Consider the following 25,699-nt stretch of genomic DNA (forward strand, 5'->3'; position numbering starts at 1 on the left):
TGATCGAACTGGAGCACTGAAGACCATTTGATTTACTGGAGAGTCATCTACTCCGTGTAACTAGCCGACACTTATTATAGTAGTGTCTGCTTTGTGTGTCTCTACTCTCTAGAGTCTGCTTTCAAAAGGTCAGCAGTTTGATCTTTAGGAAGACAGCATCTGAGAATATTGTTCTTTGAAGAACCAGATGCGTCACTACAGTATTATATATATTCAATCCAGAATATGGTTCTACGCTACGACGAATAGCCACCGATGGTATATTGGTATGGCATACTGATTACTGAATTTATTTTAAATTCATCTATAATGGAGAGGTCGAATGTGGAGTCCAAATAAGGTAAATATAGCCCGGGATTGGTAAAGTTATCACAAAAGAAATTGACCAAATCATGTTGCACACTTAATTTTTACTCCAATGACAACACAAGAATGGATCTGATGTTTTGCTTCTGTACTAGCCATAAAGGGGAATCCAGCATGATACTAACTAATCAGACTCTAAGCCAGAATTCACCGCAATGGTAAATCCACTCCCACAATAGACGTTAACTGAAGCAGAAGAACATGGCCTCTTATCACCTATATTAACTCTCTGTGGAGTCACTTGATCACAAGTATCTCCCAAACCAAGCTGTCCATGCTCTCCCCAACCCCAGGTGAAGACTGTTCCTTTATCTGACAAAAAGATGCAAGAGCAATTAGTTTGTACCACCCAGGGATTATGTGCTCATTTTCAGCCTTTGAGTAACTTTACCTGTTACCGAAGCAGAATGTTCAGTGCCAGCAGCTATGTGCACCACCTGTTCTCCATCAACACAGGGAACCTTCACCAGTGTTGATGATGAGGATGATTCTGCAAATCACAAAGACAAATTTTATATGGTGATAGGGAAAAAAAATGCAGCATGCAGATCAAATGGCAAAGAAAAGAATGCCAACCTCTTATTGAAGAAAAAAATTGTTCGACGTCCGATTTACCCTATGCTATGAGTTTATTTCAACTAATCTTGTATGAACTAAGCAGATTGTTATTACAAAAGAAATTAACAGAAAGCACAACGGTTGGGCAATAATTACTAGGCTAACACATAGAATGAGTATTCATCTATATGTAAAGATATTTTCCAGTCCAGCTACTGGTTCCTAATAAAAACTTAATACAACTACGTGACATAATATAACCAAAATTGAAAAGGGGCTACCATCATGACTATGGCTTGTTGTGGCGGGATTTAGTCTCTGCACTGGCTCTGCACTTGGCAACACATGGGGATCAAGCTTACGATGACGGTAAGCGCCAATTGTGTACAATTCACCTGCTGTAACTGCGGAATGCTTACTCATTTGACAGCAGTTCCAGAAAACATATTTCAATTGAAAAGGAACAACGCACCACATACCAGATAAAACTAATGCATGATGCCATCCTAATGCCACTTGAGAAATACCCAAAGAAGGAAAGACTGGCCGAGGTTGATCATCATCATGTTCACCAATTAATGCTCTTCCCCAGATGTACAACTGACCAGATTCTGTTCCATGCAATGAAAGTACAATCATGTCCAAGTACCAAAGAGAAGAAAGAGTGTTTGCACAACAAATTTACAAGGCTTACCATCCAATGCAGCACTGTGATCTCCATTGGCATATATATTCCCTATCTTACAGTCTGGAAAACCATCAATTATTCTTGGAACATCATAGAACTTTTGGTTCCTAGTGCATCTACCAATTTGTCCCCGTCTTGTTGAGCCAAATCCATAGACAGAATTATCTGCAAGAACAAGGACTAGCAGTGTCATCCGTTTGTAACATATATAACAATTAGTTTGCCAATACATCAAGTAGTAGAGGTGTCCATATAATTCTCAGGACGTCCAATAGGAAAGATATATGACTGATGAGCTAAAACCTGCAACATCTCATGCATATTCATCATTAGAACACAATGATGGTGCAGCATCCCTCTGAAAAGAATGCTAAAGGATGGCTCAAAGGTACACCTTCATAGATTCCACATCATCAGAGAAAGCAGTGGCCTTAAAATTCTCAGATGACTGATAGGAAATATTATATGGTTGTGGATTGATGACCCTCCCACGTCTCCCGAATCACTAGTGCAGAAGGGATGGTTCTGCATCCACATGAATGCTTTGTATGCCATATTGCCATAGTTGGAAAAAAAATCAAAGAATGCTCACTCAGCCCTTCTTCAAGGAATCAACAACCCTAAGTTGCCGGTATGTTTGGCTTCAAAGAAGTGTATAACTGTGTATAGGTCATCTTGTTCTTGATTTTCGCTTTCAATAAAAATTATCAGTATGGTCTTGCCCTGCTATAGCGATGCCTATCCTCAATTGTAAAGAAAAAATATTGATTAATTGTTTCTTTCAAAGGCTGTTTAACTTTAGAAAATGCATTACGGAATATGATTGGGTCATTTAAAAGTTGGGTATTGCCCAGACAATGGAAGATTTCTGAGCAAGTGGTTTCAGAAGAGGTAACAGAGTAAATCTGGGTAGGTTCATGTACTATGCAATTTCTTAAAAATTAAGCTAACATCACAACACATGATGTTGCATACCTTTCAAAAGGACAAGAGAATGACGCATCCCAAGTGCAAGCCTCACAACATGCTTTGTGGTAAAGTATGCCACTTCAAAAGGTAAGTTTCTTGGGTGGTTATCACCAGCACCGAGCTGTCCAAATGAACCATCTCCACACATGAAAAGCTGTCCAGAATCTGAAAATAAGAACTAGAAACATCACAGCTAAGCTCATCAGTAATGGTTTTATTTTTGAAACAAAATAAACACCTGAAATGCACAGACTATATGTGATATAGAGTATAAAGTAGATTTTTTGAACATAAAGCATAAAGGATCAAAAGAAAGTACAAGGAAATAAGGTGGTTTCAGAATTGGACACCTGTAGCAAATCCAGAATGGTTCCATCCAGCAGACACACAGGTTATCATGTAGTTCTCAAAGAACTTTACAAGCTTTGGATGAGGGATGTTCTCCACGTCCCCATGACCAAGCTGACCATGTGTACCTCTTCCCCAAGTAAATACTTCACCATCACCTGAAATGTTGAGTAGCTGTTCAAAGAACTGATGCATATTGCTCACGTGAAGGCATCTGATGCAGAGACTAAATTCTTGAGGACTGACGGAAATGGGACAAGGTTGCCAATTTAGGGCACATACAAAATTTCTGCGTGCCATTGCACTAATATAGGCACAAAAAGATTCAGATTTACAAGCCCATCTCAAAACACCCAAGAGGAAAGAAGGCAAAAATGCTTAGGTTGCCAATGAGAGAATTTTCTTCCTGGTAAATGATCAAGCTTCAGCGAGCAATATATCTTGATAATGGAACAAGAATGCTTTGAAAAAATGGCCAAGGATAGAACAAATCTGTGAAACATATCCAATCACTAATTACTGGAAAGCGGAATTTGAACTGAAAAGGAAAACACTCAGCCCCTTGTTAGAATACAAGTATACAACAGAGAGATGTCTCTCCACTTAATGGCACTAAGTTCAAATATTCAGAACAAAGGAACTAGCGAAAACCGAAAAGTTTTAAATTTGTGAAATAGAAAACTGTTCTGATTAATCATCAAGCCCAACACAGCAACACTTCAGTGGTGTTTGGATGGAAGTGATTATTCTAGACACTAGAACTGGTGCAAACTGAAGTCTCTGAACATCTGTTGCTATGGTGAGCAAAACTACATCGCCGTGCACAAATCCATTGTCAATCTAGGTATCTAACTGAGTTCAAGTTCCGGCAAATGCGAGAACCAATCATTACTACAACGATCGTTTACTAGAAAAAAAAATGTGGCGGCTTTGAACGGGACCGGGGCTTACTTGTGAGGGCGATAGCGTGGGCGCCACCGCCGGCGACGAAGGAAACCAGACCGCGGCAGCGAGGTGGCAGGAGGAGCGGCTGCGGGAGGTGGTGGTCCTGGAAGCCGCCGTTCCCGAGCTGCCCGTCCGTTCCCGCGCCCCAACTCCACGCCCACACCGCCTCCTCCTCCTCCTCCTCCGCCGCCGCCGCCGCCGCCTCCATGCCCCCGAACCGGTGCGAAGAAAGTTCCACGGGACTCCGGTCCTTCGGTTATCCGAAGGACTTCACTTCCCTGCGTGACACGTGTCCCGGCACGAATCTCAGAGCACTATTCCCCTCTTTCTCCGACCAGGATGGCCTTTGCCCACAAGACCGTATTTGGAATTTTTCTTGCAGGGGAATCCGTTCAACTTATGTGTGCAATACTGTGACTTTTCCTCAAGACAAGAATCCTTCTGGATTTTGCAACAAGTGAGACAGCGTGTGGTCTTCTAGTTCTAGCAAGTAGTACTGATTCTCGAATTTGATTCCCTTTTAAAACGTGTTTGATCTTCGTTCTCTCTCTCAAAAATTCTGCTAATTAACCGGGTTAGTAGACGGATAGTCAGACGCTTGAGCTCGAGCGAGTTCTTTACGTTCTCTCCTTAACCGGATCGCCAAATTAAAGCAGCACATCGCCTTCTGCAATCTGCACCTCCGGATCATTTCCATTTGCCCAAAAGGAGGGCAAATTGGCCTAGCTAGCAAGGCCACCGAAAGCTCACGACAATGGCGGTCGATCAATCTGGTCTGTACTTTTTTCGACGGTGTGAAAGAAACAAGAACCCGACCAGCATCTGCTGATCTCCGATCGATGCTTAGTGTCCGCGAGAACCAGCGAGCTACCTTGGTTTGTAGTGCTTCGATTCGAGATCTTGGAACGAGCTCGCGATCAGCTTCCTTCGCCGGCCTGCCGGACGATTCTCGGCGTCACGTCGCGGTCGAATCTCTCATCGCCGCATCTTTGATGAAGAATTCAAGATAAAAGTGCTTAACTAGGATCGCCGTTCACATTGCATTTAGAGGTGGGAAAATATTTAACTCGAGAGGACATCCTTTCCTTTTATACATATTATTTAAATGGTTATTTTTTTTACAAGATATATTAATATGTGATAAGTCACTCTACAAACATGTAAGGTGAATATACGTAAGTCATACTCCCAATGAATGACATGCAAACAACGAAGGGTGATCCCTCGAGAATTTAGAATCCACTCCCTACGACCATCGGTTTCTGACTTTCACCAGCTTCAACGTTGGCATCGACATTGTTCTCTCTTTTATGGCCTTTTGTTTTTCTGAATTCTGAACACTTCTACTATTGAACTTTTGTTACGGTTGTATTAGGCATTGCGTGCCTTGAAGTTAAGGGCAGGAACAATCCGAAAAGGTAAAAAGGTGACGAATATATATCGAGCTTTATTCGTTTCCCTCCGATCCATCACACGCACTCGCCGATGGATCAGCTGCTGACAGCGGCGCACGCAGGATGGTGGCCGAGTTGGAACTTGGAAGCTCCAAACACCGCGAGAAGCATCATCACTCAGCTGCAACCTGAAGCACCGTGGTCTATAAATATAGCTCCAGGACAGGCTCTCTTCTTACTCTCACCCAGTATAGTTCTCCATTGAGCAAACTACCAAAGGGTACTCATCTGAAACAGAATCCAGTGATCGACCAGCATGGATGATCGTAGGTACGGCTACTCGTATCCACCACCCCAAGGTAATAAGCATTATGATCACTTGCAGAGTTACATTCATGATCTATCTCCTCGTTGATTTTACTTGCTTGATTAATTTGGGCTTGCAATGCGTGCGTGCAGGGTACTACAATGGGCCGCCGGTGATGGCGCCGCCGCAGTACGCGGCTCCGCCGCCGAGGCGGCCGGAGCCGAGCTTCCTCGAAGGATGGTAAGAACGACAAAGCCATATGCGAGCATACGATCGTCAGAATACTGTCTCTGTCCTTTGCATTCTCTCTGCTAATCATGGTGCTAATTTGTCTGAATAATACAGCCTTGCTGCTCTCTGCTGCTGCTGCCTCATCGACGAGTGCTGCTGCGACCCATCGGTCATATTTGTGACCTAATTACGGTCACAGTGGCGTCTCGACTGGTTGACGAGGACGAACAGTCTGAGTTGAGATATACACTGTACACGTGCTTGCCTTTTGTGAAATGTTGATAATTGTATCGGTCTATAGCTAGATTACAGTACAAGTCCTCCGTTAAGTTCAGGTTCTTCAAGTATCAGATGCATGCGTGATCCACCTGCAGTGGAAATATTTATATTGCATGCACTGGTTGCTCGACTAACCAAAGGACGTATACGTTTCTATGTGTATGTCTGCATGATCGACTATAAAGAATAAACGAAGGTAAAGTGAAGTTATACTGTGCATGGTCCTCAAATCTGCAATATATATTTTGCGCCCCCCTGAATTTCTTCTGCAATGGCATTGCACATTCCTAATCGAATGGTTGGCAGGGATTCCGATGGGGTTCGGAGTTTTCAACTCCGAATCCCATCAATGGGCCTTCGCGAGCCCGTTCAGCGCGATAGGCCGAGAGCCCGAGGCGGAGCCTCCCATCAGGCCCAAGGATCACGGAGCGTCGCGAATAATTCCACTCATCTAGGCCGCACGGGCTTGATCGAACGGTCGTCGGGTATTCCAGGGAGCTCGGAGTTGGAAACAACGAACCCCCGTGGCCCTGTATTCGGGTGGCAAGAATGAGGCGCCAGGCCTCGCCGGAGCGCCGCCGCGTAATACCCGTCCCCAGAGGCAAAGAGGACGCACCCGAGTGCCCAAGTTCCAGACTTCCAGTACGCCGATGGCGTCTGGGTCAATGTGCCATTTGTCCCCGTGGCAGCTAGCCTCAGAAAAGAACGAGCTAAAACCATAGAAGGTTCTCACTCTTCTTCATCTGCATTGATGAACTTACTGGAGCAGAATTTCATGCATGGCCATAATGTTGCAAAGGGCAAGTTCGATGCAGCATAAAAGGTTCCAGCTGTTGTTGTTGCAACACTGCCGCGCAGAGTACATAGTCCTAATCACCGCAACACGACACGTTAACCGCTAGCTGAAATCCCAGAGGGGGTCGGAGTACTCCGACCCCATGCACCAGTGCATCCTCCTCCTGGCCTCACTGCGGCTGTGCGGCACCTGCTGCTCATCTGAGCCGCACATATCTGATCAGACGGCGGGAAAAGATTCCAAAGGGGTTTGGAGTTTTGAACTCCAACCCCACCAACGGGCCTGGGGGGGGGGGGGGGGGGGGGGGCGCTTCAGCGCGATAGGCCGAGATGGAGCCTCCCAACAGGCCCAAGGGCTAAGGTTCACGCGGCGAATAGGCCCAATAGGACGTCGGGGTTTGAAACGACGACGCACGTCAATGGCGCATCCTGCCCGTGCACCGCTAGGCGGAATGGCGGATGCAGATGCAAAAGACGACGCACCCGAGTTCGCAGTACGTGCCAATGGTGTCTGGGACTCTGGGTCGATGTGCCGTTCGTCCCCCGGCGGCAGCTAGCAGCTAGTCTGTCAGATATCCCATATTCCCATTGCTGTGGACGATCTCACCGGCGCCAGCGCACGGATGCACACGCACGCATCTTCGATCCTTGGAATCAAGAAGAAGGTAGAGACGGTATAGGTTGTGTTTAGTTCCACGCCAAATATAGAAGTTTGAAGAAATTGGAACGATATGATGGAAAAGTTAGAAGTTTATGTGTGTAGGAAAGTTTGATGTGACGAAAAAGTTGAAAGTTTAAATAAAAAAGTTGAAATCTAAACATGCCTATAGAGAATATACCAAGAAGCTGAATAGCAAACACTCCGATTCTAAAGTCCAATTCAAAGAAGAGTTCAATCAATGCCATGTGATGTGATGTGATGTCAGAGACAGGAACGAACTACGAATGTGACCCCATTCACCTCCGACACGAAAAACGGAGCAATGAATTAGTACGTGATTAATTAATTATTAGCTTAAAAAAACTTCAAAAATAGATTAATATAACTTATCTATAGAATTTTTTCAAACCATGCACCATTTAGTAGCTTGGGAAGCGTACGTGCGGTAAATGAGAGAGTGAGGTTGGAAGCTTAATTGAAGAATGCAGCCTAAAAACCATAGCATTGTATACAACAATCAAATATGGTAGTAGTAATTTGTATTGCGAAGCAATCAAAGTACCATGGAGAGGTAGGTAGTCTCGTGCCTCGGCGGCACCGGTTAGCCTAGCTAGAGTTCCGGCAGCATGGCGGCAAGCAGGGCAGAGGATTGAAGAAGGGGTCGGACAGGGGCAAGCGCCCATCGTCGACGCCGAAGCGACTGGGAGGGAGTCTCCATCCATCGTTGCGAGCAGCTGCTCATCTAGACCGCATATGCATAATCGAACGGACAACAGAGGTTCCAATGGGGCTTGGAGTTTTAAACTCTGGACCCTTCCAATGGGCCTCTATGGGCCAATTCAGCGCAATAGGCCGACACAGAGAGGCCTCTCGTCAAGTCGAAAGACTACGCAGCCACAAATTATTCCACTCATCTTAGTCGTGCAAGCTTGATCGAACAGTCATAAGATATTCCACGGGGTTCGGAGTTCAAAACGATGACTCCCACTCCCACTATTTTGTACTCCTACTCAGCAAAGAACACCACCTCGCCCCTCGTGCCAAGCCTCGCCGGACCGCCGCCACGTCCTGTCCACCCTTCGCTAGCTAGATCCACATGAGAAGAGGATGCACCCAAGCTCTAAGCAGGTTTCCCTTACCGTCGGTGCCGAGTTTATCGCACCTTAGTGATAAACACGATTACCGCGTGGTAACTGCAGTAAACTGTATAAAATTTATTAAAAAATTAAATTATTTTTAAAATTTGTTTAAATTTAATGAGATTACCGTGGTTTTATTTTTATGGTACCCTAACGGCAAGTAAGTACAACAATTTGACGGTTACTGTCAGTTTTGTCAACCTTGGCTGTTGGCTCCATTCATCCCTGACGGTATGCAGCTAGGGATGAAAACGGAGCGGATACGGACGGATAATGCTCATATCATATTCGTTTTCATATTTTTTTTACCGGATACGAAAACAAATACGGATAGCTCGAATACGGAAACAAATACAGATTATCTCGAATACGAATAAGAATCGAATATGATCGGACACGAATACGGAAACAAATTTTTCTCGGAACACGAAAACCAACTCAACTTCTAATAGAAATAAATATCAACATATATAATTAGCTCATTTTATATAAATTGAGGTATAATTTATAAATATTTTTTAAAATTTAAATAATATTAATAGTATGGACTAGTGTTAAGAGATAAACTATTATTAAAATCAATAAAGGTATATTGAAGGTTATAGAGTTAGAAAGAAATGGGGTATGTCTCATGGGTCCTGTGGATATCCGAATAGCACTGTTCACCGGATATCCGAATTATTATCCGTATCCGACGGAAACCCTGATACCATATTCGTATTTGTATCCGGGAGAAAATATCCGTATTCGTATCCTTATCTGAAATATCCGAGAATTATCCGATCTGAAAGATATCCGTATCCGTTTTTGTCCGGAGCGGACGGAAACTATCCGCTCCGTTTTCATCCCTATATGCAGCTAGCTAGCCTGTCAGATATTCCAATGTTGTGGACGATCTGGTCGTCGAGGTGCTCTCGCCGTCGCCCACGTATGCACGCACCTTCGATGGGCCTCGAACTCTGGAATGGAGTACTCCCTCCATCCAGAAAAAAAACCCAATCCTGGATTTAAATCTGGACATACACTATGTCCAGATTTAAACCCAGGATTGATTTTTTTTTGGACGGATGGAGTATATGATAAGCTGAACGACATGTGGATTTTAACTCTCTAATTCACAGAAGAGTTGTTGGAGATAATAGAAATGTGATGTCAGAGACAGGAACAAACTACTCCAAACCATACTCCGCATCGATGATCTTGTTGGAGCAGAATTTTATGGTCTCATTATTGCAAAGATGCAGCATTGAAGGTTCCAATATATTGCACTAAACAAATTGGATATAGATGCAAATTAAACCGCAACACAGGCGCGCGCAGCCGCGCAGAGTGCATCAGAGCGATGAGATCTAATGGCCTAATCACCGCAATGCATCACGTTAACAGCGAGCTGAGATCCTAGAGTGGGTCGGAGATTTAAACTCCGACCCCGTGCACACTGCCGCTTCACGCCAGCCCGATAAACGTACTCTCTTGGTCTCTCGACGCGTAGTCTCGGTTGACTTGGGGCGGTTTATGAAGAAGAGCAGAAACTGAAAGGCAGTCAATGCAGTGAACACCGTGGCAGCATTTCATCGTGTTCATGCTATAGCAGATATTTTCTTTGCAGTCAAATTGAGAAGACCTCCAGCTCAAAAGAGAGAGAGAGAGAGAAAGAAAAGAATGAGAAGAACTTGAAAGCGATGCTAATTAACTTCCGGCATCAACATTCACGAACCAACACGGTACGTCAGGCGAACATTAATTCAGAAAAATAAAACATCCAAAGTAAAAAAAAAAACAATAAATTTCTTATGTGCTGGGAATGCGTACCGTACCAAAGCTTGCGATGGATTAAGAAAGGAGACTGTCCGGCGAGAAGGGACCAAAGCAGTTTTCTTTTTTCTCCGAAAAGCATCCCTGGACGGTTGGACCCCATCCCTGGTTCCCTGCTGGTGAAGTAGTACACTCAAATGGCAGGCTTACGTCCAGGTTACAGTCTTTCTTCTCAAACTGTGACACAGCAGCAATCCGTAGCAGAGTCATGCCTTCCTTTCTCAGTTCAATACTGCTCTTGTAATTTGGGCTCTATACAACCCTTTTAGCTTTTTTTTTTTTAGAGAAGGATAATTTTTAACCGGCCTCTACATTCAACCGGATATATACGGCCATTGAAATAGGAAACTTAGCCCCGCAAACAATCCAATCTAAAATTCGCTCTATAGAAAATTTGAACTCAGAACCTTGGGGTACTACTCAGGTCACTACAACCCTTTTAGCATACATGACCTGTAAAGTTACTTAATGATCCCCGCAAAAAAAGTTACTTAATGATAACGAATAATCAATTAATCATTCGTGATCAAGTTATATTGAAGTACACGAAAAAGTGTTAATAATGCTGCCAAATGCAGAATGCTAATGCCATTGTTCTTTATGGACTCTGCTAGTAATAAGAAACAACAGGGTCAGTGTTCTTGATGGAACCTACGAGGTTTGGCCTACTTTTGAGTTCTCAGTCAAGGAACAGCGAGTGTACATAACGGCCGGCCCCTAAGGACCAGCTGCAAACAACGAACTCACTCCATTTCATCTTTTTCTATTTATTATTGACCGCGGCCACACATACAGATAAGTTATTCCCCCTCTTTTTTTATAAGAAGGAAAATAAACAGCTCGTTTTCTTTTCTTTTTTGAACGGAAAACGGCACGAGATAGTACCTTTCCATTGAATGGAGTAGGAGAAACAGCTTGCTTTCTAGTATTAACAGGTAATAAAACCGAAACGGTGGATCAAAGAACATATATTACAGGAAGGATTTACATCATCACATAAATGGAAGAGGGTAAAATAAACGGAGCAAAACAAGGAACTTTCGATCTCGATCGGCGATTATTCCTCCCGTTTCTACGAGGTGGGCCATCACATCGATCACCCAAAAAACCTCCACCAATATAAATACTGGTTTCCCCCATCCGAACACACCGAGCAATGATCATATTGTAATCCTTCCCGTCGCCGAGAGATTCCCACACAGGCTAAAACTATCTATCAGGCCTGCAAATGCAATAGGGCTGAGAAGTGAGGAAGCTAGGCAACCTCAACCTTATTCTAACAGCATCCAATCCCAGGCTAACACCTTGAGCCACGCGAGCTCGGCCTGTGCCTGGCTGGTCCTTGCACCGAATTAATCGTCGCGTGCGTCTTTGCCGGCCTCGCACATCATCTCTCTCTTTTCTTGCACATAACAATTTCTGCAGGTTAACCTCGTGTGCATGCGTGTTTTGATTTCTCGCGGTTTTCGATAGCTTTGGTGGTGTCGATATCGTCGCCTTCCTTGGCCCTTGTCCTTTTGTCGCCGTCGACGAGGACGTGCATACTTTCTCCATGGAGAAGGGCGGGGGATCGCAGAAGGGTGGTGGCGGCGGCGGCGGCGAGGCGAGGAGGATCAACGTGGTGTATTTCTTGAGCCGCGGCGGCAGGACGGACCACCCGCACCTCTTCCGCGTCAACCACCACCGCGCCGGCGTGCGCCTCCGCGGTAAGTTCGTCCCGTTTCGCCCTTTCGTTCGATCGATCTCTCGCATTCACGCGGCTCTTCTTCTTCGTCTTCTTCTTCTTCATGGTGTTTATCGTGTTGTCATTGGTTTCAGATGTTAAGAGGTGGCTGTCGGAGCTGCGTGGCCAGGACATGGCGGACAATTTCTCCTGGTCCTACAAAAGGTACCGATAATTTCATAACAGGAAGGCGATTCATCGATCTTGCCCGCCTTATCGTCATCGTCCATGATGATGATCACGCGTGGTTATATTGTTCGGTGTTTCTTTTTGCGTTGATTCCTAAATCATTTTTAGCATGTTCTTGCTTACCCGATAGATTTAGCAATTTAGGAATGTTTATAATTGATTCTTGATTAGGAAGTACAAGGCTGGGTATATATGGCAGGACCTGATGATGGACGACGACCTCATCACCCCCATCTCCGACAACGAGTACGTGCTCAAGGGCTGCGACGTCCGGCGAGCCACCGAATCGCCAAAGGAGAAGTCGTCTTCTTTAGGTGCGGTGATATTTTTTTCTGGTCTTCTTTTTCTCGTTCGACGATGACGATGGCTCGTGATTAACAAATTCACAAAATTTGTTTGTGATAGCTGAAGAGCCAAAGAAACTGGACAGTCAGGAAGTGAAGGTCGCGTGCGATCAGAAGCAAGTCGAGGAGGTGACGACGACGACGGCGCCAGATTCCGACGAGAGATCGCCGAAGACGCTGCCGCCGGTCGACGAGGACTCGCCCGGCGAGCCGGCGAGCCGTAGTACGGCGCCGTTGAAGAAAGACCTGCCACGAGGCCTTCGCGAGGAGCGGAAGAAGCAGCAGCGAGAGGTGGTGAAAGTGGTCTCCAAGGCGGTGGTGGTGCCGGCGCCGGCGCCGGAGCAGAAGGTGAAAGGAGCGGCGAGCGGCAGGATCAGCAGCCACACGCCGCCGGCGGTGGGCAGCGCGCGGAGGATGCACCTGGCGCAGCTGCTCCACAACCTCCTGACGTGCGGCGCGGCCGACGCCGACGACACCGCGCTCCGCCCCGTCCTGCGGCACGGCGCCGACGACGACGGCGGCGACTGGCCTCCTACGCCGGTGTGCCCCGGCATCGACGGCTGCGGCCTCCGGTGAGTACGGAAACCCCACACAATTCGATCATCCGATTACACAGTGCTCAAATAGGATTATCTGGCGTGACAGGGTGGGCAAGAAGGTGAAGGTGCGAAGAGGCAGGAAAGACAAGGCGAAGCCGAAGCGAGACGGCGGCGATTCGCACAAGCCGGCGAGTTTGCCGCGTTGCTCGTGAGTACTCTTGACTAGCCAGCCCCGTTTCCTCTCAACTGATTTTGCTACCGCCTGCACGTACGCTGTCCATCTGTTTCTCGTTCTTGACCATTTCTTCTGCTCGTCCAAGAACCTTGCGTGGCAGCTTTTCGGTTGGGTTGTTGCAGTTGCCACCTATTCAGACTCGCTGTGCGCAATGTGCTAGACCAGTACGGCTATAAACCTCATGGGCCGGCCCATCAAGATAACAAAGGCTCTCGTTATCGAGCAGTCTGAATAGAAATTTCATGGGCCGGCCCATCAAGTGCAGATTTACGTCTACTTTGAAACCCCAAACAAGCTATCAGCATCCACACGACTCTGCTTTTTTTTTTTTTCTGAACAATCACTTTCTTTTCCATTGATCGTTTATAACCTGTTTAAGAACTGACTTGTGCAATGTTGTAACACACTTCTGCAGGCAGTGCGGGAAGGAGTTCAAGCCGCAGGAGCTGCACTCGCACATGCAGTCGTGCAGGGTCTTCAGGGAGAAGATGAGGAGCAGCACCAGCTCCCGGGTCAGCGTCGACAGGGGCCGGACCTCCGCCGCCGCGAGGCCCGAACACCGGAGGACGAGAAGCAAGGGCGCCGCCGCCGCCGCCCCCGGCGACACCTCGGACCGACCGTCCGCCGTGCTCCTCCTCAGGGACTCATGATCTGATGATCATTTCGATCGACCTTGGAGTTCGTTTGTGAATTTTGCAGCACACGCTTATATGGCGTGCATAATATTTAACAGCTTATCTAGGATACTGTACATTGATCTCCTTTGGGTCAAAACTTATAGATCATGCCATGATACTGCTCCTAATTGAATCCTAGCTACGCCAAATGGTTTTTTTTTCAGGAATACGCAAAAGAAAAGAATTGTGCACCTTTATTATATTAAAAGGAATAAAATTTACATAGATGGCAAACAAAGAAGTAAGGGGGGTCGAGGAGAAAAAGGAAGAAAAAAGGAAAACAAGGACTTAAGCCTATTCTCACGTTTACAGTGTGACAACCAAACGACCAAGCACGCTAACCAAGAAGCTTTGGTGGTGAGGGATGGGCAAGCCGCCAAAGAGCGGCCTCTTGTGCCATGCCTGCGACAACCTCAGGCTAGGACCGGAAATAGTTGTTAAACACACAGTTGTTCCTTTCTTTCCAAATGGACCAAGCGCTAAGGGTCACAATCATGTTGAACCCACGACGACGCTCCCTCAGAACTTTGAACCACCTAGTATGGAGCGCTATCCCCATGAGCTCTAGGTTGTGGATGCCCAACCCCTCATATTCCAGTGCACGCGCAGATATAGGACCAAGTTAGCCGGCAATGGCCACCTTGTGCGCTTGCACAACCACACCAAAGGAAGCCGTGCCGGATCTCGTCGATGGCTTTCAGCACCCATTTCAAGGGGTGGGGGGATTACAATGAGCAGATAAAACCAGGATCGCGCTCAGCATAACTTTGACAAGCGCTAGGCGCCCGGCTGGATGGATCCAATCAGATCTCCACAGCGGCTATCGTTGTGCAATCTTGTCGGCCAAAGGCTGAAGGTCCTCGTGGTGCGGTTTTCTGATGGAGAGAGACAAACCCAAATACTTGCACGATAACTCCTCAACCAAATACTTGCACGATAACGCCTCAACCGGGCAGAGGAGAGAGTCACCGAGGACTGTGACCTCTTTCTCCAAGCAGTTGATCGGAATTGCGGAACACTTGACATAGTTGGTACGAAGGTTAGAGGCCTCTCCAAATAGAGTCAGGATCCCTATTACTAGGGTGGGCGTTCGGTCTGACCGAAAAATTCGGTCTCGGTCTTCGATCTTTCTGTCATTTTGGTCTTTGAAAACTCAGGATCGAATTTCATCCAAATAAACTCAGGACCGGCAAATTCGGTCTCGGTTTTTTCGGTTTCAGTCTCAGTCTAACCGAATTCTTGGAGAGCGCAGGTGGGCAGCGAGAGCTGGTGGCGAGGCCATGGCTATGGTTGTCGCAACGGTGCCACGCCACCGCTAGCCAGGAGCGCCGCGGATGGCAGCGCTCGTCGTGGCTGCGGCGGAGGCTAGAGGCAGCGCCGACGTGGACGGCGGCGCTCCTTGTGGTCACGGCAGAGGCTGGAGGCGGCAGTCCTTGTGGCCGCGGCGGAGGTTGGAGGCGGACGGTGATGCTCGTCGGGGACGCGGCAGAGGCGAGAGGCAGCGCCGAGGCAGACGGCGGCGCTCGTCAGGACCGCGACGGAGGTGGGAGGCGGTGCTCGTCAGGGCCGCGGCGGCCGGCGGAGGCTGGAGGCGGCGCTCGTCGGGACTCGGGACCATGGCGGTCGGCGGAGGCGGTAGGCGGCGCCGAGGCGGAAGGCGGCGTGATGGATGGGGTGGGGATGGATGGAGGCAGCGCTGGTAGGTGAGGGACTGAGGTAGTGGGGACTTCTAGGGTTTTGTAATTTATTGGGCTTATTGGGCCTTCTAGTCCTATTGGGCCACAATTTGGTTTTCTCGGTTAAAATTCGGTTAACCGAGCCCAATGACCGAAATACCCAAAATAAATTCGGTCTTTTGATGGCTGGGACCGAACTACTAACCGAATTTCTAACCGAATTTCTTGGTCTCGATCTTTTCGGTTCGGTTCTTCGGTTCGGTCTTATTTTGCCCACCCCTACCTATTATACTCGGAGGACAACTCTGTGCGTGCGAGTTGGCTGACTCGATCTCGATTACTGCTCACGTTCACGATAGAAATAACAGGGAAACAATCGAAAGGCGTTTTCGACGGCGCGTGTGACCAACCATGAGCTGAAATCTGAAACGGAACTTGATTTGTGTTTGGAACCTTGGGTTCTCAACCCCTCTCTATCGTATTCCGCGCGCACACTTTTTAAACGGCTAAACGGTACGTTTTTTTTTAAAAAAAAATTCTATACGAAAGTTGCTTAAAAATCATATTGATCTATTTTTGAAAAAAATTAGCTAATACTTAATTAATCACGCGCAAATATATCGCTCACTATGCATGCTGGGAACATGCTATTCCGAACACACCAATTTGCATCGACCGGCACGGATGCATGGTAGAATTGGACCACATCAAACATGCACGCGGATCATCCACGTGCCAAGACGGAACGTGTTCGGCGAACAAATCAAATTTTCTGCGAAACGAACAACCATTATAACCGGCCGGCCGTTAGATATATTATTTCTGTGATTTCATTTCATTCATTGTTTAACAATAGCAAATAAGTTGATCTGCGAATTTCGCGGGGCCATCATCCAGTTGGCACTTGAACCTGCGCATGTTAGTTTTCCCTTAACAAACCAAAAACAACAACTGCTGATCGTTCAGAACCGGCCAATCACCCCAGCTATACCAGCTGCTGCTAATCATAGCAAACCTAACAATGCCCCAGCCTGTGAAAGGAACTCCCAGCCAAGCAATCCATTCCTTATTCCAAGGCGACCCTGCCCTGCCTAAACAAAGCACACATGCAACGCAAAAACAGCCTAAAAGCCTCCCCGATCGCAGCTATATAAACACGACACCTCTCGCTCTTCTTTTCATCCCAAATTAAGCACCCCCCCCCCCCCCCAAGCCCTCGCTAGCTTTCTCGTTAATTCTCCGTTGCCAGCATCTCCAGTCGATTCATAGCTAGCGATCGAAATGGCGGCCACCCTCAAGCTCAGGATCCTCGCCGCGGCCGCCACCGCCGCCGTCGTGGCGTCGTCCTTGGTCGGCGTGGCCACCGCGACCGAGGCCCCGGCTCCTGGCCCGTCCGGAGCTTCCGCCGGCGCCGCCGCGACGAACGCCGCCCCGGCCGTCGCCCTCGGCACGCTCGCCGCCGCCGCCGTTGGGTACCTCTTCTGCTGAGCTCGCGAGCGCGTCAGTTCGGTCTGGACCGGTTGCGCTCTCGCCGCGGAGGTTATGCATTAATTGATAAATGTTTTTCTTTTTCTCTTTTTTTTTCTTTTGCAATTGTGTCTGTTGTTGTTGGATATATATAATGTAAGCTGATAGATTGATGTATTCGTTCAGCTCGTGTACACAGCATTTCATGAAGTAATATATATAATTTTGTTCATTGTTGATCGATCATCACCTTCTCCACTGTCAATTTCTGATTCATGTAAATTTTAATGGGGAAATAATTTGATCACCTGAGACACATTCCACGTTGCAAATCTGAATAAATTATTACGGGAATGAATCGATCACCTCAAACACAATTGACCGTTCAGTTCTGATTAGTGGATGCCTGAATGGTGCTCTGACTTCTGCCCATGCACCATTGCACCTGCCTGGTCCGCTAGTTTTTTTTTAAAAAAATAAAAAACCCTTATTATAGTATGGGGGAAAAACAATCTGTACACGGTGCACCCAATCGTGCCTACCGACAAAGATAAAAACAGTCTGTATCATTTTTTTTATCAGTATGGTGTATGGATGCATGATCAATGGCCTTCTGGTTACAGTAGCAGCTCGATTGTCAGAATGAATTAGCTTAGAAGTAAACTAACTCTAGTTATACTCTTTTTGCGTCTTCTTGCATAGTTAATTATTTACAGGAACAAAGGAGGATTTTTTTCCTAAAGAGATGTTCGAAGATCCAACAGTGACTCTTGTCACATGCACATGGCTATGATGATCGCCAAATCCTCTTGGCTGGCGTACAAAAGCGTCGTTCATATTCAGAGCTTTCGTGAATTGAATTAAAATCCTTGTTCTCGGTCTCTGCTTTAATTTTTGAAAGGAGCGGTTTTCGCTTCATTTCACCATCAATTTTTCGAATTGCTCGTCTGCTACCCGGAGCGTTCATTCTATCAAAAAATTTCAACTAACTCATCGCATCCAAATCAGCCTCCAATTTGGTTCTGGAGTTGTTTTTCTGGCTGGCAGTTTCTAGTTTAGCAGAACTACTGCCAACCACCTCCTTAGACGTGTCCACGTTATTCCTCCAAATTGCGATCGTAAAAGAATGCACGACGAAGATTTGCACTTCCAAATTGCGACCCAAAAATAATCAATGCATATGTAATTAATCAATCATGTTTCGGTATACACATGAGAGTACATGAGCAATTACAACCCCAGGATCAAGAAACAAATTGCACCCACGCATCTCAACAACAAATCTCAAAGCATACGTGATATGTGTCGACGCATATGCTCTCTCTGCATCACAACCAGCCTAACAGAATAGGTAACCTCCCAAAGCCGCGGCGGCGACCGACACGGCGGCGAAGGCTGGCGCTGCGGCGGCGGTGGCGGTGGCGCCCGACGTGGGCGCCGGGGCGGGCGCGTCGGCCGCGGAGGCCGTGCCGACCAGCGACGAGGCGACGACGACCACGGCGGCCACCGCCACGGCGACGATCTTGGACTTCAGCTGCCCCGCCATCGGATCTCGTACGAGCTGGGTTGGAGAAGGGAGGGCTGGGGGAGACTGCAACAAGACACGAGTTCTGCTGGTTTCGGTGGGTGTGTGTGCGAGAGATTGGAGATGGTGCGCTGCTTATATACAAGCTGAGCTACGCGCGGTGCGTTGTGTTACAGCTTTCAGGCGGCCTGGCTAGCTAGCTTAATATAAGCTGGCGATCGAGCGGCCGGGCGGGCTGTCGCGCGCCTGGAATCGATTGGTTGGCTTGGCGGCTCGGCGCCACCAGCTGGTTCAGTTCATCGTGGTGGGAGGGAGTCCGCCCGGCGCGGGATGGGGTCGTTGGCGCCGGCCCGGGGCCCGCAATTGCGTCGCTGGAGAGCGGCGGAATAATTGATTGCGCTCGCGGCGCGGCGCGGCAAGGCACATGGTGAATTGGCGTTGAGATGACAACTCCTCTGCCGTGCCGCGCTGTCTACTGGTTACGGGGGCTTGCGTCCATGGTCTACAAGCGAATTCTGATGCAGCCCCATCCGATGATCCAGGCCCATTTTCCGCAGGGTTGGGTAGGCCAGATCCTCCTAATCAGAGGCTCAGAGCGTTCGGCCCAGAACCGTACTGAAACAGAGAGAAACAAGTAAAGGGAAACTATTCTAATCCCTCGAAGAGATGTTCCCTCATTTGCTCAAAAATCATTTAAATAGTTATGAAAAATTCTGGAAAAATTTGACAACATTCATACAACACATATACACAACTTCACAAAATCTTAAGCCCAAACTCAACTCACACATCGACATATAAAAAAGACAAATTCAGCGTATGAATAGTAGCGTACTGTTTATATCTAAATTTGTCTTTTTTTTTCTCGATGTGTAGATCGAATTTGAACATGAATTTTGGTGGACTAGTAGGTATCATTATACTTTACATTGTTAATTTTTTTTAGAATTTTTCACAACTATTTATATCAAATTTGAAAGAAAAAGGTATACGAGAGGATGTCTCCTCGAGGGATTAGAATCCACTCCCCAATTAAAGGGGAAAGCCAATGGAGCGTTTTCCTTCTCGAGCGTTCGGTACGAACACGATCAATTCTCTGTTGCGTGCGCGCGCGCAAAGAAAGCGGCAATGGGGAGAACGCTGACAGTTGGTTGCGACGTCAGTTTCGCATAAATCTCGCGAGATTCAACTCCTGTTCATCTTCTTCTTCGCCACTCATCCAAAGAGGGACGAAACAATCGCATCCAAATCAACAGAGACGACACGGCGGAAGAGGGGTGCGCTCCAGGGAGGAAGAAGCCCATCACCACACTCATCAGGCCGGAGCCCCCCACTGCGGCAGCTGCATTCTGCCGCCGGCCAACCCATCCGATCAACATGCTCCAAGAGAGATGCCGATGAAACGGAAGGCCGCCAAATCAAATGACAGCACCAAACACTGTCCTAAATCCTATCTACACGGTACACCCACAATGATTCTACCACTTCACCTCCGATGGGCCACGACGACCTCGATCTCCTTATTAGCCGCGGGTGCCATTAATGCGGGCGCTGCTTGTTTCTGCCCGGTTGTCCTCACTCACCGCGTCGGCCTCAGCGCCGGCGCCGGCGCCGGCGTCGTCATCGGGGTTGGCGGCGGCAGGCCGTGGGACTCCACGAGGATCGACCACAGCACGTGCACGTCCTCGCACGGGCACGACTTGACATCGTCGTACAGGATGTAGATCCCTCTCTCTGCAGCCAAACAGCCATTGATACATACCGTCAGATAAGTGCAGGCAGAAGAAGAATCAGAGGAAACAACAGAGCGAGATCGAGGAGTGGATGATTTTGGGACGTACTCTTTCGCTGCACGGCGTTCATGTGGCACCAGAGCCTCCTCAGCGGGGACAGGAGCGACCGGAGCCACCCCATCCTCCTGACGAACCTCCTCGCCCGTCGTCTGCACCTCACATTTATACCGAAGCAGGAGCGGAGGAGCCGTGACGAGCCCCGACGACGACCATGTGAACAACCGCTGCTACTGCCGCTGCTGCTGCACATCGAGAAGACGAGAGAGAGGCAGGTTGGTGGTGGAATGTATGGTGCGTCGTCGTAAACTGCGTATGTGTGAATCAGATAAAAAGGTCTAGTAGCCTTTTTGGCTTTGCTTTACACTTGGGTAAAGTCTCGCACACTGCTCTGCTCTTCGATCGATAGTTTCTCTCTTGGCCGCCGCGGGCGACGCATCTCCTCTCCATCTCTCTCGCTGACACGCCAGACTCCCTTGCGGCGGGCTCAATCATACGCGTTACGCGACGCATGAGCCTCGAGCGACCGCGGCAGCGCGCGCTGCGGCCGATCTCTTTCTGGTGGTAAGTCGTTGTAGCAAATCTCTCGCGTACGGCGACCCCCCTCTCGCGCCGGTGCTCGATCGCAGAAGCAGGTGTAAATTATGCCCTCGATCAACTGCAGTTAAAATACTACTGGTAGTAACAAGTCTGGTAAATTGGTATAATCGACAGTTACTACTAGGCATGGTTTCTGCTATATGTGCCGTTCAGCTGTGGATTAAAGCTCCCGTTCCTGCGGTTAAGAAACAATTAAGGTCCTTTTTGTTTAGATTTATAAGCCAACTTATAAGTCGAAAAGTCTAAGCCTAAATAAAAAAAGCAGCTTTTCCGTTTGGTTTTTTTTGAAGCCATAAGCCACTCTAACACTATTAAGCCAAAAGCTAGGTTGGAGAAGCTTTTTTGGCTTATGTGAGGTAGATGTATGACTCAACCACTAAACTTAGGACATTAAATCCACCGGCTTATAAATCATATAAGCCAATAAACTGACTTAAAAGTCTAGGCCAATAAGCCTAAACCTAAACAAAGAGGGCCTAAGAAACCGGGAGCAAAGGACACCTGGAGTCCTGGACAGGCCCTCGCAGAGTCGCAGTGAACACTTGTCTCACAAGCCGCTAGCTCCGGCCTCTTTAGTCAAGCGTGGAAATGATGCCTGTGTAGACCAGTTGCAGAGAGAGGCGTGGAAAACGCAGGCAGATGAACGAACGCAAACGCAGGGTAATTCGCACGGCATCGATCGATCAACAACCAGACAAGCGAGCGTGCAACCGAAAACGAAGAGGCGAGGCGATGAAAGCCGATGATGAGCCGCCGACGCTTCTCACCGTCCCCGGCCCCGTGAAAAAAGAGGTCTCGCGCGACGCATGAGCCACGTGAGAAAGGAGTTCTTCGTGTGGGTTTGCGGCCGTACACCTGTTGTATGGTCCACCTGGAGCCACTATGTTTTTTCAGTTTGTTATGCGACTACCTTGGGAGATAGAGGAGGAAGGGAGAGAAGAGGGAAAAGAGAGGGGCGATGAGTACTGACGTGATCCCATTATATATATTTTTTATTTTTAATCAGATACTCTTTTTTTTCTTACTTTTCATGTCATGTCAACGCCACATTAGCTCAAATCACCATCCAAACCGTCTTAGGATCTTATTTGCACTGGTTTTAGAAGTTGAGAGACATGTCATATATGGTGTTGTGGTTTAGGGACGAATTTCAGATTTGCGGACAATGTGTTCGGGAGGTGGTAGTTTATTAATATATAATTAATTAAGTATTAGCTAAAAATAATTTGAAAAATATATTAATATGATTTTTTTAAAGCAACTTTAGTATATACTATATATTTTTTGCAAAAAAATGTACCGTTTAATAGTTTGAAAAGCGTGCACGTAAAAAATGAGAGAGGTGAAAAGAAAATAACTCAGCCTTAAGGGACCTAAACTGAACATATTCCGTGCGCTTACACGTGGCCTATGAAGCGGCCCAATTGTGTGGTGGCCTGGGAATGGTGGCTCGACACGGAAGAAGCTGGAGCCGTCCGATCTGATCGACAATACCGATTGATCTGTACTTATATAAAAGTTCTGCAACTTAAACCCTAACCTTAAATCATTGCCCCTCCCCTCTCTCTCAAAACGACAGCGTAGGTGGCGCCTCTCCCCCTCCGCTGCGATGGCGCCACTCCCCTTCTCCCTCCCCTACCGGCGGCGCCGCTCCATCTCCCCCTCTCCCTCCCGTATCGTCGGCACGGCGCCGCGTCGGCGAGTGCTCGACGGGGGTACAGCGGCGACGACGACCGTCCTCTCTTCCCTCTCTCCGTCGGCCTCGATGGTGGGGCTACGGTGCGGGCCATCCTTCTCTCTTTCTCTCCTCTGCCTCCGAGCAGGAGGAGAGCACCTGAGGATGGGGCGCTGGGTTAGAGGGAGGGGGTGCCAGCGTGGTTGGGAAGGCGGCGAGTGTGACCGTGCCCGGTGGGCGCAGCTATGGAACCGAGCTCGGATCAAACGGATTCGGTGACATTAAGCTCGCCCATTTATGCGATTTTTTCCTCTCCTTTTTTTTTCTTTTTTCTAGGGTTCTCGATGTGTATATCTCCGATTGATTGATTTTTTTTTTCATGTAGATTTACCCGATTAAATTTTTATGGAGCTGCCCAATTGAATTTCATACCGATCTTTGATTTGATTTTATGCCTTTTCCATCGTACACGATTGGTAAATAGAGTGATGACGGACGAAAACGCGGACAAAAAGATGTGATGATCGGAAAATTACGAATTTTTTAATTAGTTAAGATAGAGGAATTAAGAAAATAAATCTATCCATCTATCTATCTATCTATCTATCTATCTATCTATCTATTATATTATTAAAACAGCTTTGAATAAAGGCACCACGTTCGCTGTCGAGGCTAGAAATTCCCACATTAATCGAAGAAAAAGAGAAAAAAGCTACACCGTTAGATTACAATGAATATAAATTAAAGGGTGTAGGTTTATCAGAAAAAGAAATTTTATCAGTACGAAACAAAGTCTATCCAATACATAATAGGAAAGTTACTCTAATCTTTCACGTACGTGCATACATGCATGTTGGATTCCTAATAGTATTTGGACAAGGATGCTTTCCGATCGGGTGTGGAAAAAAAGAAAAAACAAAAGATGCACAGTCCATGGAAGAGTACATCTAGACTCAAATCACTTAATTAGCCAGATAATCTTGCTGTCACGCAAAAACCAGGCGCATTAATTCATCTTTGATATCAACACGTACACCTACACGATAGATTGCTGGTAATAATTTTGTAGCTTACTAAAAGTTTTTTTTCTACTTAAATACATATTTAAGGAGTCTGTTCACTAGAAAAAAAATATATGCACGATTACATTTGTTGTTTAATTACGAAGGGTTTAAATTTACTCCATTGATCATACTTGAAAAAAAACATTTACTCCAATAATCATATTTGAAAAATTCTACACCACTAATATTGGTTGATTTAATTTATAATAAGTTATAACAAAACATATATAGTATATAAGTTAATTGTATAAGAAAAAAATATTTCTTGGCATAATAGACCACCTTAACAAATAATAATTATAGACAAGCTAGCTCGAACGGGAAGGAAAAAAACACAGTCCCTGTCTTCATAAGAATCTAGCACTTTGTGAACCCTTTAGTTGCATGCCATAAGAAAATAAAGATAACTCACCTATGTCGTAGGTTATAGACTTATAGTACTTAAAAGAACAATTTTCACGGAAAACCCCGAACAATTTCCATTGTGTGTATTATATTTAGTTCCCTATGGAGGCTACAAAATCCCACATTAATCCGAGAAAAAGAGGATAAGAGTTCAAGTAAAAATACATCTAGAAATTATTGAAATTCGGAATAAAAAATATGGAAAGAAGAGTCCATGTAGAACACAATTAGAGATTAATTAAAATTCAGAATAAAAAATAGAATAAATTCCAAAATTATAAAAATAAGAATAATAAGAGTTCAAGTAAGATTACAATTTTCAAACAATAGAAATTGGAAATAAAAAGAATAAGAAATATTGAAAGATTTCCCACTATACAGCACAATACGAGATTAATGAAAATTAGAAATAAAAACTAAAATTAATTCAGAAATTAGAAAAATAAAAATAAGAGTTCAACTAGGAATATGGTTTATAAATAACTAAATTTGGAATAAAAATAAAGACTATTGAAAGAAGAGACCGTCTAGAACACATGAGGAAGTTAATGAAAATTTGGAATAAAAAAATAAAGTAAATTCTAAAAAATAGAAAAATAATTATAAGTGTTCAAGTAGGAATATAATTTATAAATATCAAAATATTGGAATGAAAATATGATTTTTTTTAAAAAAATAGTCCATATAAAATACAACGATGAGAAATTGCAATAAAGAGAAGAGAAGCAAGCCCGTAAAGGAGTAGGGTGGTGGCAGTTGATGGGGCATAAAAAAACTGTAAACAAAATTCTAAATAGAATCCCAATGATGATTAAGAGGAGGGATAACGGCAAGCCATTAAGTAACCGGTCACGACAGTTGGCGGGACTTCTACAAAGTAAAAAAAAATAAACCACAACGACAATCATTTTCGATTTTTAAAATCTCAATGATAATAAAATTGAGAGGCACCAGGCGGGTCGCATAGGAATACAGTGGTTGAGCCACCAACGGTTGGCGGGTCTTATAGAAAGTAAAAAATAAACTCCAATGATAATTATGTTTGATTTTCAGAATCCCAATTACAATAAAGAGGGAGGCACTGAACGGGCAGTAGAAGAGTACAATAATGATGTTTGACGAGACTTCTAAAAATTATAAAAAATAAAACCCAACGAGACAATAAAAGTTCCTATTTTTTAAAGGTTTTAAGGAGGATGAAGAAAAAATATGGTAGATCGATCAAGCAAATAAATGGGCGATAAAGAAGTAAAAGTAGTGATTGGTGTGACTTTTAGAAATCAAGGGATGATAAT

The 25,699-nt window shown here is 46.1% G+C and overlaps 3 protein-coding genes and 1 long non-coding RNA gene across 6 annotated transcripts; 2 read left to right on the top strand and 2 right to left on the bottom strand.

The window, feature by feature from the left end:
• Window positions 1–269: 269 nt before the first annotated feature.
• Window positions 270–4,089, bottom strand: LOC127768384 (ultraviolet-B receptor UVR8). 3 transcript variants are annotated; one of them, XM_052293969.1, is made up of 8 exons: window positions 3,881–4,089; window positions 2,932–3,087; window positions 2,588–2,746; window positions 1,619–1,777; window positions 1,404–1,535; window positions 1,206–1,319; window positions 758–856; window positions 270–678 (listed from the first exon to the last, which is right to left on the bottom strand). In XM_052293969.1, the coding sequence occupies exons 1-8, from the start codon at window positions 4,080–4,082 to the stop codon at window positions 491–493; spliced, it is 1,209 nt and encodes a 402-aa protein (XP_052149929.1). In that variant the 5' UTR covers window positions 4,083–4,089; the 3' UTR covers window positions 270–490. The 3 variants fall into 3 exon arrangements, with proteins under 3 accessions (XP_052149929.1, XP_052149923.1, XP_052149913.1); XM_052293963.1 differs by having other exon boundaries at window positions 1,206–1,322; XM_052293953.1 differs by having other exon boundaries at window positions 272–678; window positions 1,206–1,328.
• Window positions 4,090–5,495: 1,406 nt separating this feature from the next.
• Window positions 5,496–6,302, top strand: LOC127759927 (uncharacterized). Its single transcript, XR_008015028.1, has 3 exons — window positions 5,496–5,627; window positions 5,728–5,815; window positions 5,921–6,302. It is a non-coding gene; the product is annotated as an uncharacterized LOC127759927 (long non-coding RNA).
• A 5,353-nt stretch (window positions 6,303–11,655) lies between these two features.
• Window positions 11,656–14,613, top strand: LOC127767385 (protein SOSEKI 1). The gene is made up of 6 exons (XM_052292713.1): window positions 11,656–12,201; window positions 12,314–12,383; window positions 12,579–12,721; window positions 12,813–13,323; window positions 13,397–13,498; window positions 13,941–14,613. The coding sequence occupies exons 1-6, from the start codon at window positions 12,048–12,050 to the stop codon at window positions 14,173–14,175; spliced, it is 1,215 nt and encodes a 404-aa protein (XP_052148673.1). The 5' UTR covers window positions 11,656–12,047; the 3' UTR covers window positions 14,176–14,613.
• A 5,420-nt stretch (window positions 14,614–20,033) lies between these two features.
• On the bottom strand, window positions 20,034–21,039 carry LOC127769483 (uncharacterized). The gene is made up of 2 exons (XM_052295071.1): window positions 20,712–21,039; window positions 20,034–20,604 (listed from the first exon to the last, which is right to left on the bottom strand). Exons 1-2 carry the CDS (start codon window positions 20,911–20,913, stop codon window positions 20,450–20,452), a joined length of 357 nt encoding a protein of 118 aa, XP_052151031.1. The 5' UTR covers window positions 20,914–21,039; the 3' UTR covers window positions 20,034–20,449.
• Between the last annotated feature and the right edge of the window lie 4,660 nt (window positions 21,040–25,699).

This window comes from Oryza glaberrima, chromosome 1 (assembly GCF_000147395.1).
Source record: "Oryza glaberrima chromosome 1, OglaRS2, whole genome shotgun sequence".
NCBI lineage: Eukaryota > Viridiplantae > Streptophyta > Magnoliopsida > Poales > Poaceae > Oryza > Oryza glaberrima.